The 12760-nt window shown below is 27.9% G+C and overlaps 1 protein-coding gene across 1 annotated transcript; it reads left to right on the top strand.

Annotated features, from left to right (window-relative positions):
- The first annotated feature begins 1414 nt into the window (after window positions 1-1414).
- rho (rhomboid) lies at window positions 1415-7378 on the top strand. Its single transcript, XM_065505569.1, has 4 exons — window positions 1415-2506; window positions 4432-4836; window positions 4958-5384; window positions 5508-7378. The coding sequence occupies exons 2-4, from the start codon at window positions 4474-4476 to the stop codon at window positions 5822-5824; spliced, it is 1107 nt and encodes a 368-aa protein (XP_065361641.1). The 5' UTR covers window positions 1415-2506; window positions 4432-4473; the 3' UTR covers window positions 5825-7378.
- The last annotated feature ends 5382 nt before the right edge of the window (window positions 7379-12760 follow it).

Genomic DNA, 12760 nt, shown 5'->3' on the forward strand with positions numbered 1-12760 from the left:
CAAAAATTTCATCACATCTCGAAAAATCCTATAATTTTATTTTTGAACATATTTTGCTTCGTAAAACAAAAATGCGTAAACCGTTTTCTTTTTAAATAAAACAAATATGTATCATAGTTTGTTTTATTAAAAAAAACTAAAAGACGTAAATTTGTATATAAATTTTTACGTCTTTTAATTTTTTTTTTAAATTTGTGCTGGCTCCCATGTGTGTTAAACCCTGTGCAGTTCACTGACATCTAAAACCAATTTGAAAACTAAACACCTTTAAAGTCCATTCATAAAGAAAAATATAAAAATATTTGGGACATTAATCGAAACACACAGAGTTAACAAACATTTTGGGACAATGATCAAACTCTTATACCAAGCAACACGAACTAGATAAAACAAGTTTGATGGAGATATGTTAGATATAGCTAAATATAAAAGAGTAACCAACATGTGCGTTGTAAATTAAGCAGAGTTTTAATTTGTATTTATTTTTATTGATTTTATATTTAAGTTTTATAGTTTTTATAAAACTTAAATATAAAAAAAGTTTAAGTTTTTTCTTAAAATTACATATTTTTGTATAACTTTTTTATTAACAAAGTTATGTTTTAAGTTCATGACACGTACCAAGAATAACAACAAAAGACAAGATTTCCTGTATGACACACAGCTGCAGGTAAAATGTTTATGTTTGGTTTTTTAGTTGTGCCAACAACATTAATAGGCTATAAAAATGTTGCATACCCACCATTGTATTGGAATTACATTCATGCATACACAGCTACAACACAGCACCACACAACACAATTCCGCTTCCGTTTTTCCTAAAGCAGTTAAATGCAACAACAACGACGACATCATTTACTCACGTTACCTTATAACAGCAACAACAACTCACACTCACTCCCAACACCATAACATACCTTGTTTACATGTGGTTGTTGTTGCTGTTGTTATCGAGTTTTAAGGGCCCTTTAAGGAATTTGTGTTTGTTTGGTTGCTTTGCAACTTGCAGCATGTTTGAAGTGATTTTCAACAGCTGCTTTTGTTTGAGTATTTAATGAAAAAACAAAAAAAAAATAAAGAACCACACAAACAGCAGTAACAACAACAAAAACAACAATAATAATAACAACATTATAATAAGATAAAACATGTTGTTGTGTGTTGAAAACACACAAGTAGAAGATACAAAACATTCTATAAGATATTAAACAGCTGTTTCTTTTTGCTATGGGTATTTGCTGCTCTGTGTTGGGCCCAAGTATCTTTTTTGTTGTTGTTGTTGTTGCGCTGGTTAGAGCGTGTTGTATGTTGCAGCCAAAAACAAGATACATTATATTAGTTTTAAGCAATTTTTCGTTTTTCAAACAAGTATTTCAAGACCGGCAGTTTAATATTCCGTGTTAGTTGCGTGCGGAACGCGAACGTAGTAGGATGTTTAAGCAAATCAAACGTTAGTTATAGCTACAAGATACAACAACATATATTTATTAATTTATTCTCATTTATACAAAAACACACACACTCAAGCCAAACACATTTAAAAAAAAATAAATAAAATTATACCTATAACGAAAGAAATAAGAAAAAAACGTATTGGATTTAAAATCATAACAACAAGAATTATTTATTAATATCATGAAATAAATATTGAAATTAAGTGAATGAAAAAGTGAAAAATATACATAATAATAATAAAAAAAAACCTACAAATTTGGATTACTTTACAACCGCAGCCGAGACAGCAGCAAAAATACTACACAAACACACCACACATCACTTAGCAACACAACGTGAATGAAAACAAATTGAAATTCAATTGAGAAAAACGCACAATTTTCAAAAGAAAACTAAATACAAAAGTTAATAAACAAATTTCCAAAATCTGTGAAATTTTGTTCAAAAGTGTTTTTAAAAGTGCTAAAAGCAAATATTTTTTTCAATAAAAACGTCTTATGCTCAAAATGAATTTTAAGCTGAAAACAAAAAATATCAATCAACCACAGCAGCATAATTTCAAGCAATTGCAATTTAAAAATCATTTAAAACGAACCAATTTGCCACCAAACAAAAAACACAAAAAATCAACAACAATTAATAAATTTCGTAAATTGTGTGAAATTAAAACATAAATTTTGTTGATTTAAACAACAACAAACAAACAAAATTGTGAACACTCGTCTAAATATTTTTTGAAAAAAAAAAAAAAAGACGAAAATATTTCCCAAAAAAAGTGAAAAAAGTCAAACGCCAGTTACAACAAGTTGTAACCAAACTTCTAAAAACATTGTGGATTATTTATTATCAACAAGCGCACAAAAAAAACTTGAAGTTTTTTTTAGCAGCAACAACAACAAACAATTTAAAAAGCAGCAGCTGTTTCTGTTTCAACGACAAGTGGACTTGACTGCCAGCAAACTTAGCAAGCAACTTTATACTCAACTCGACACTCAAACAAACTACTTACTTATTACTACTATTGCTGCTACTACTACTTTAACTATATAAGGTAAGAATTTGTGGGATTATTACGCTCGAAAAATACATAAATAAATAAATAATTATGACAAAAATTTATATAGAATCGGGGTTCAGTTGTTGACCTTAGCGATCATTTAAGACAAGAGCATCTAAAATCTTTCAGTTAGTTTTATCGTATTTTTAAAACATGAAGATTATGATTTTCCATATATATAATATATATATATGCTATAAATACTATATAAAATCAATAAGTTATGACCCAAAATGATCAATATTGTTATGATTATTATTGAATAGTTAACATTAGTTAGCTGGCCTGTTTCTTGTTCTGGGAAAGTTATTATTATTATTATTTGCATACATTTTGCCAGATAATTGAATTTTGCGTACGTGTAGCTGATTTCTGGTATTTTTTTTTTTACCTACAAAGTTCATTTATTTATATCTTAAACCATTCTGGCTGAAATGCATGTTCAGTTTTGTTTGCAATTGAGCAATTATTTGCTTAAAGGTGTTTGAAGATTTCTCTTTGTAATTCAAACATTCATGTAGTAATTGTTATTATTGTTAGTTATTAAACCCAAAAAATTGTTTAACCATAACGTCTAATATGTGTTTTAGTTATTGTTTAATTTAAAATGCATATTTTAGTCAAGCATTTGAAACTCATGCAACATGCAATCTTTTTTATGGTATTTGAGTTTTTGGTGCTTTTTTTAATTAATACATTCATTGCTTTAATTTTCATAGCTGAAAAAGCAAACAATTTGAATAGTTTTTTTTTCCTCTTGGCTTTTGCAATTAATAAAGTTATTAACATTTTTTATTTAATTAAAAACAGAAATCAACAATTGCAAATTGTGCAAGAAATTTGAACTAAAATTTCAGAAATAAGGAAAGTGTTTTATTGATTAAGGAAAAAGTTGTTAGTTTTTTTACGAATATTAAAAAAAAATTGTTTTTTTAGCAACAAAATCAATATTTGTATGTATTTCAAACCTTGATAGTCACTTTTTTTCGTTATGGATTTATTATTTATTTTCCCAGGCTTCTTTCAAGTTAAATGTGTAAAGTTTTGTTTTTAAGCCAATTCAATTTAAGTGTGACACATAAACAATTTCAAAATTTTGCAAAAAAAAAACAATTAATTCAAACTTTATGAATTGCTGTTAAATAAAAAAAAGTAATAGTAATAATAATAATAACAACAATTTAATGATTTGTTTTGTTAGATGTCACTGTAATTGAAACGAATGCGATTAAACATAATTTAACATGATTGTTGTCAATGATAATGACAACTCTGATGATGACAATTTTCTCTTTAATATTTAACAAACACAAAACAAACCAGATTTCTATAGAAAAACATTATAGTAATTTTATTTATCTGGAAAAAGAGACCTTGATTTTTTACATTACGTTTACAAATACCATTTAAATGACATACTTTTTAACAAAATTTATTTAATAAATTACAACATAAATCGTATAGAACCACTGCACAACAGGAAATTTACCCAATATACTTATTTAAATAACGAAACAAAATTAGGTTAAATTTACAAGTAAACAAAATAATTTCATTTAATTTTTTTTTTACCAATTTAATCAATGTAAACAAACTAATTCTTGGCCTATGTTGTGCATTTCTTTCAACCACAATTTAACCAAATAATAAGAAGAAAAAAAGAACTTTATCATTTACATACACCACAAGTACTTTATTTGTATTTACTACCAACCAAAAAAAAAAAATAAAGAAAAAAGTAGCTAAACAATAGAAGCAGGCATAAGTGCATCATCATACAAGGCAAACATTAGAAATAATTTAGCGGCTTTTGTAAACATTAATTAAATAGGCCTATTTTAACACTTCATTTGCGTAATGTTTATAAAATAAAATAAATTTTTAACATTTCTTTTCTCACTTCTATTTTTTTATTGCAGTTTAACAACTACAAAAGACTTTTGAATTAGAACAAATCTAAAATGGCTCAAAATATCACAGAAGCAACAAACACAACAGCAGCAGCATCAGCAACAAAATCTTTAGATTCAACATTTGAATCGATTATTATAGACATTCCACAAGCTATAACATTCTCATCGGCATCATCGTCGTCATATGATACTGATAGTAGCGTAAATAGTACAACATGTTGTACGAAGCACAATGAACACATTTACATGCAGAAGCCACAGCAACACCAGCACCATCTTCATCATCATCATCATCACCACCAACAAAGTGATTTGAAATCCTCTTTAAACTCGGACATGGAGGCTGTATATTTTAAAGCTGATCATCGGAAAAGTTGGCCCATATTCATTTTACTGATTTCACTATTAGAAGTAAGTATCCCCCCTAAGGAAATAAAAAAAACTTTTTTCAAAATCAATCAATTAATCCCTTAAACTGTTTAAAATGAAACCTTACTAATTGTTATTTTACTTTTTTTTGCTTTCTTTTTAGATCGCCGTGTTTGTCTATGACATTTTGACAGTACAAAAGTACAACTCAAAATCTCAGGACTTACCCTTGGCCATACCCACCGATTCGGTGTTTATCTATAGGCCCGATCGTCGTTTGGAGGTGTGGCGTTTTATCTCGTACATGTTTTTGCATGCCAACTGGTTCCATTTGGGTTTCAATGTGGTCATACAATTATTCTATGGCATTCCATTGGAGGTCATGCATGGCTCCCTACGTGTGGCCATCATATATTTTGCCGGCGTATTTGCTGGATCCTTGGGCACCAGTGTGGTGGATTCGGAGGTGTATTTGGTGGGCGCCAGTGGTGGTGTTTATGCCCTATTAGCAGCTCATCTGGCCAATATCACTCTTAATTATGGCCAAATGAAATATGCTATTGCCCAGCTGGTATCAGTGGTGATATTTGGTAAGTTTCCACAAAATTCTCTTATTTTAGCCATAAATCTCTTTTAGAGTTACTAAAATTAACTTTTCACTTAACAATTTTACTAACTTTCGTTTTCTTTTTTCTTATCTTCTCTCATTTTAGTATTTTGCGATCTGGGATATGCATTTTATACACAATATCTAGCCGTTGATGTTACTATGAGCGAAGCTCCACCAGTTTCGTATATAGCTCATTTAACTGGCGCTTTGGCTGGTCTCACCATTGGCCTGTTGGTGCTCAAGAATTTCGAGCACAGGGCCTATGAGAATCTCATTTGGTGGCTGGCCTTGGGCATCTATTGCGCCTTCACTGTCTTTGCCATTGTGTTCAATTTGATCAATACAGTGACGGCTCAACTCATGGAAGAACAGGGTGAAGTTATTACACAGCATTTGCTGCACGATTTGGGCGTTTCATAAATGTTTCTGATTTGTTAACGCCAATTAAACTAACTAACTAAATGAATGTCCCTGAAATACCGACATTTTTTTGTATATTATTTTCTTAAATTATTTCTATTCTATTTTTATACTTTTTTTTAAAAAAAAAAAAAAAAAAACCCCCCACTTTTGTTAAATTTTTATTTTGCCTTTTTTACAAAAAAATGCAAATAAAATCATTAAAACTAAATCAAAGAGGAAAAACAAACATTAAAACGTGAAACCATGAAACAAATAAAACAAAAAACCCAAATTGTGTAAAACAAATGTTGTGATAATACCAAAGACTGAATTTACTTCATTAAATAATATAAAATAATAAAATTAAAATTTTATTACTAATATACACATAATTATAAAAAGAATCATTAAAACAAACAAAACAAAACAAACAAACCAACAAAAACTATTAATTTATTATAATTTATTTATATAGAAAAAAAACTCAAAAAAATATTAAGTATTTTTGTTAATTATTATTATTTATTATTTATTTTACAACTCTTAAACCTTGCATTAAAACAAACCAACAAAAAACCTAAAAAATTTCTTAAAGAAACAAGAAAAAAATTTGAAATTTGAAATAAAAACGAAAGAAAAACTCAAAATAATTGCACACTAGTCAAACCTACCCCTTTTTTTTGTTTTTCTAAAAACTTGTTAAATTTATGTATTATTACAAATAATCCAAAAAATAAATTTCTTAAATAAAAGAAAATTAAAAAAAAGTAGCAAAAAACTCATTAAAAAATCATTAAAATCTAAAAATCCAGCCACACTACTACAACTCATACAAAAAAAAAGAAACTAAACAAAAACACACACACACAAGTATTATTATTTTATTATTTTGTTTTTTCTTATTGTTTTTTATTTTATTAATAATTTATTTATTTTTATTATTATTATTTGTTTAAATTAAATTAACTCATACTAGAAAAACAAACAAACACACACAAAACAAATCTGTAAATCATACAAAAAAAAAAAACACACAAAAGTATATAAATTCAAACCAAAGATTAAATAAAAAAAATATAAATTAATAAATAAATAAATTGTAAAACTTATTAACTGTTACAACCATAATCAAGACAGCCCTTCAAAACCCCCTATTGCCATTTAATGAATCTCTAACTCCCACCCTCCCTGTAGTTATTGTTTTTGTAGCTTTAATTTATCTCACTAAATTATTTGAAATAATTTCCCCTCAATTGTTAATCTATATACATATAACTATATTCAAAACCAATATCCAAATCTCAATCCAATTCAAATCAATCTAATCTTTAACTAAATGCCAAAAATTGTAATCAAATCCTGTTTGTATTAAAAAAAAAAACACAAAAAATCAAATCCAACATTCATATTATAGAAAAAAATACTCTTGTAAAAAAAAAACATGAGAATTAATATATGTATGTATGTGTCTAACCAAATGAAAAAAAAAACAAAACTATGGAAAAAAATAAAAAATAATAATAAACAAAAAATAAAAAGAAATGTTATATGAAAAAGAAACAAAAAATCAAATAGTCGTCATTTTTATTCTATTGGGTTTTAATTTTGGGTTTAAAATGGAAATGATAACCTTTCGAACTGCATGCCTGGTTATTACGTAATTAGTTCGTCTCGACTTATACTTTCGTATTTTTGCTGAAAAAGTCGAAAAAAAATTTGAAAAAGCTAACATAATCTGTTACACAGTGCAACACGAAAAAATATAACCATATACGGCACCACTACTTGATAAATGACAACAAAAAAACCCAAAGTCATACACTTTTTTAGGGGCCCCCAAAAATTTAGGGCCTCGGTGTAATTTTTGCAAGAAAGCGATCATTTTCTCAGACTCATATCTTGCAAAGGAATTTTGATTTACTCTCTGAGGCAAAGTTGTGAACATATAAAATCAAAAACACTTCATCTTCAAGATGGACCCTGTTCAGGTCCATAGGTAGCAAACCCTTCAAAATTCAAGGAAACAATCAAATACAAGAATGTACCTAAGATCTCAATAAACAACTTTCTAGAACATATGAACTTCCTAGGAATGATTCATAATACCGTTTAGATAGAAGAAAAGTGAAAAATTTCACGAAATTTTTTAATTTCATTTGTTTTTTCTTTACTTTTACATTACATATAATCAAATAGTTAGCGGTCCATAAAAAAAGTGCATGACTTTGGGCAGAACTGGGAGACACAGTGTGAAATCGAAAAGTCTACTACGACAATTTTATATTGAATGATTTAAAGCTTAGAAACATTTAATTATACCCTACACCACCATACGCCCAAAAATATTGGTCTAACGCCCACCTTAAAGTATACAGAATCACTTTCTGAGTCCATCAAAAGATGTCCGTCCGTCTGGCTGGCTGTCCATGCAAAGCACAGGTCAGAATTTTGAAGATATTTCTATCAAATTTGGTATATAACATTTTTTTGGCCCAAGGACCAAGTCTATTGAAACTGGCTGAAATCGGTCCATTATTTCATTATTTCCCTATTTTGCTAGGAAATTTGTATGGGGCTAATTTGGCGAAACGTTGGTACACTCACAAAATTCACCATAAATAACTTTCATATAGATATAAATCACACGACTTAATTTCATGGTGATCGGTCCATAATTTGTCATAGCTCCCATATAAGGCCCACTTCCGAAAATCACTCACGTATATAAATTATTGATATTTTAAAAAAAAAATATTTTTGCACATTTACTTGGTGTAGGGTATTATATACCATACCATACTTTCTTACTTGTTTTTATTGTAAAAATTAAAAAACTGAATTTTTCTCATAAAAAAAAAAATTCGGAAAGTCGACTATTCAAAAATCGATGAAAGTCGACATTTTGTATAACTATGGAACCCTAATAGTAATGTAGCAATAGTAATCTACCCAGAATGCATTATAGCGGCCGTTACTAGACACTGGACTCTAGGTGTACATTAGCGTGTCCCAAAAAAAATTGTTTGTTGGTGCTCAAGCATTATTTGAAAGCTTATAGGGTAAAGTATATTTGAGATTTTTTTTAGATTTGTCGAAAGAGGTTTAGAGGTTGCTCAAGTCGAGTTTTTGCCAAAAATCGGGTTTGTCGGCCTTTTTTGAGTTTTCTTCATAATGTTGTCAAGACCCACAATTTTAATTACTTTTGAGGACACATTTTAAAAGAAAAATGTCCATGCTTTATTTCTCTGTGAAAAAAAATTTTAGTTTTTGCAATGAATTGTCTTACAAAGGTTCCCTACATTACAATTTTTCGTAATTTTTCCATACATTTTGTAAATAAGGCTTTATAACTTTTAAATTGTTTATGAAAATGAAAAAAACTAACAATGCAGTTTGAAAGATCAATTAATTCTTAATAATTTAGGGACAAAAATTTTCTTTTAAAATGTACCAACATCATGCTCGTTAAAATGATTTTCGGAAGTGGGCTTTGTATAATAATGCACCTAAAGAAGCGCATTTTGAGCACATTTTTCTGTAGAGCAAAACCGGTTGAATATATTGCAAATATCATTTCACCTGTCGATTCTGCATCAAAAATTAATACAATTGATGTTTTTTGAATCCTAATAAATAGTTCCAAAAACCCACAACAAGGGGGCGCATCTCATAAAAAAATAAAAAAAGAATTTTAGTTTTTTTAAATATGTACGATGAAAAGCCATTTTAAGCTTAGCAAAACGGCACCAATATATTATTTCTATCACTAACCATTTAAAAGTTATGTGGCTTCAAAGTTATTTGTTTAACAAGAAAATAATATTTAATAAATAAAAGTTTAGACATTTTCTTATTAGCTTGCCTTAACAAAACATTTTTAAAGAAACATAACTTTTTATTGGGTTGTGATAGAAAGGAAATATTGGTACCATTTTGCTAAGCTTAAAACCTTTTATCGTGTATATTTAAAAAATCTACAATACTTTTTTATTTTGATTATGAAATTTGCGCCCCCTGTTGTGGGTTTTTGGAACTATTTGCAAGGATTCAAAAAACATCAATTGTAATAATTTTTGATACAGAACCCATTAGTGAAATCAGATTTGCAATATATTCAACCGTTTATGCTCTACAGAAAAATGTGCTCAAAATGCGCGTCTTTAGGTGCTTTGAACCACCACTAGGAGTGAACATTTTCCAAAAAAAGTATGCCATTATTTTTATTTGCGCAAAAACCTTCAGAAAAATTATGATACCCGAAAAACAAATAACGTGACCTGGTCACAAACGAACTCTAATATATGTACATATATAACATATTTGTATTGAATTTTATTTGAATACGAATATTTTTAATAGATTTTTGCTAGTTAAAGTGATTTTCTGAAGTGGACCTTATATGGGAGCTATGACTAATTATGGACCGATCGCCACAAAATTTGGTAGGCGCGAGTTTAGCTTATATAAAACTTATTTGTGCTCTATTTGGTTTAGATACCTTTATAACTAAGATATTTATGAGATTTTATCTAATTTTAGATAGGTCAAGCGTAGAAATAATGGACCGATTCCAACCAAATTCAATATACTTCGTCCACTTGGCAATAGAAAAGCTTGTATCAAATTTTATCTTTGAAATTGCGACTTGTAGTTTGATTACACTATGGTGTTGTAGGGTATAAAAATCATTTTGTGTACACAAAAGTTTTCATTTGCTTTATATAACTCAGGAACGGTAAAAGCAAATTAAAAAATTGTTGTCTAAATTATTAAGAATTAATTGATCTTTCAAACTGCATTTTTAGTTTTTTTTTATTTTCATAAAAATTTTAAAAGTTATATACCTTATTTACAAAATTTATAAAAAAAATTCGAAAAATTTTTAATGTAGGGCACCTTAATGAGCCAATTCAATAAAAAAACTAAAAATTTTGCACACAAAAATAAAACTCGGACATTTTTCTTTTAAACTGTATCCTCAATAGTAATGAAAATCATGGATCAGTGTACATGATCAAAGGCTGAGAATCCCCTCAGCCTTTGATCATTTTAATAGGCATGTACCAAATTTTATCGAAATATCTTCCAAATCGCTACCTTTACTTTGAGCCAGGTAAAATAAAAAAAATGTTGAGAGTAGTTTTATTCAAAATGGCTTTTTTTGATATGTCGTAGTGGACATTTTTCCTCATGCCAAAAGCTATCGAAAACTCTATTGCTAAATGGACCCTATTTACATATTAAATTTCAGCTCATTCAGATCAAAAATGGATTTTTGGCGATTTTTTTTAAAAATGTGAGACCGAAGGTGACGTTTAATTTTGCTAATTAAGCGTAAAGAACATTATTTACAACTTTGTTATCTTTGCTTTTTATTTTAATCCTTAGATGTCCTTTTGTAAAGGCTTTTTTTGATTTTCTCGAAAAAGAGGTCAAATTAACCCCTAAAAATTATCTCCATAAAATTCCACCATATAACTCTGACAATAAGAATTCTCTCAGACATTAAGTTACAATATTTTTATCATTTAGTAAATTGCTCTCTTCGATCAAATAATAAAAACTTTGACCCACTTTAAAAATAAACTCCGACCAGCAGGGCTATCAGTTTATTTTACAAAAATGATCTACTCAACATGCCCTTTTTTGTGCCAATCAAAAAGTCTCAATTTGTTGGACAGAGTAATTAAAAACTGTTTAAAATATTTTTTTCTAGTGCTCATATTTTTTTTATTTCTATAAAAGAAATATTAAACAAATTTTGAAATATATCTATATGAATTACAATCATTTAGGAAACTCCAAAAATCATCATATTGATTCTGCAACATATCTAAATAATTTATTGCATCATTTATTTAATTTTCTCCTTCCCTTACCAAATAATAGACATTTTGACAATCTTAAACACATATTAACTGCAGGGAACATACATATTTATGTAAATACAAGTATGATTCTATACAGATTCCAGCTGTTCTGGGTGACTGTTCCGAACTAGTGATTTTACCTATTATTTAGAGTGACAACTAGTTACATAACTAGCTACATGGCTAGTTATTTGATTTCAGTATACTTAATCAAAATGAAAATATACTGTATGAGAATTATATCAACACAATTTGTATAAAATTTATATAAAACCAGTTTGTACGATTTTAGATTACATGGGATCTATAAAGTAACCAATAGACATATCTCCACTACAAAGAGCTCATACGTGTAAAATTACCCAAAATATATAAACTCGAGTAAGTCAAGTGATCAGACATTATTGACAAAGCGATACCTTGACGATTTGCATAACTGCTGGGATATACTGCTACTTATTATTGTACATACCGTAATTCTTACTGAATTATTAAATATTTTATACACAGAAAAAAGAAATTCATAATTGGAATGAATTTTGTAATAAATATTATTAATCGAACTTGACTTTTTTTTCCCAAACTTTTTTCATTCAGAATAAGAACATGTTCATAAATATTATAAAATTGTTCATGACGGATATTTTTGCTTTTTTTGCATAAATTTAATAATATTTTATAATAAATTGCATTATAATTGCATTATCTAATGAATTAATTCAAAACTATTTGCATAATAGCCACATTTGTTACGCTCTTTTAAAAACTATATTACAATATCTGAAAATTAAAAACAACATAATGAAAAACATAATAAAATATAAATAAACATTAAGCATATCATCCCCTTAAAAAAATTTAATCATTTTCGCGCATATTGGCTCATTTTGTAGCTGAAAATCATGAAAATAAATAAAAAAATTTTCAAGGAAAATTTCAAACATTTTTCAACAACATACAAATATAAATGAAATTGAAATTATATTTTCAAGCCTTCTAGATTTAATTTGAAAACACAAAATATGAACAAAATCTTAATATTTAAGAAATTATTTATAAATGTTATGAATTGAAATCAATGAAA

Source organism: Calliphora vicina, chromosome 3 (assembly GCF_958450345.1).
Source record: "Calliphora vicina chromosome 3, idCalVici1.1, whole genome shotgun sequence".
NCBI classification, from domain to species: Eukaryota; Metazoa; Arthropoda; class Insecta; order Diptera; family Calliphoridae; genus Calliphora; species Calliphora vicina.

Excerpts from the sequence above, each read along its gene's own strand:
- rho (XM_065505569.1), top strand. The coding sequence starts at position 4,474 with ATGGCTCAAAATATCACAGAAGCAACAAACACAACAGCAGCAGCATCA. Across the intron at positions 4,837-4,957 it reads TACTGATTTCACTATTAGAA|ATCGCCGTGTTTGTCTATGA; the intron begins GTAAGTATCCCC and ends CTTTCTTTTTAG. Across the intron at positions 5,385-5,507 it reads GGTATCAGTGGTGATATTTG|TATTTTGCGATCTGGGATAT; the intron begins GTAAGTTTCCAC and ends CTCTCATTTTAG.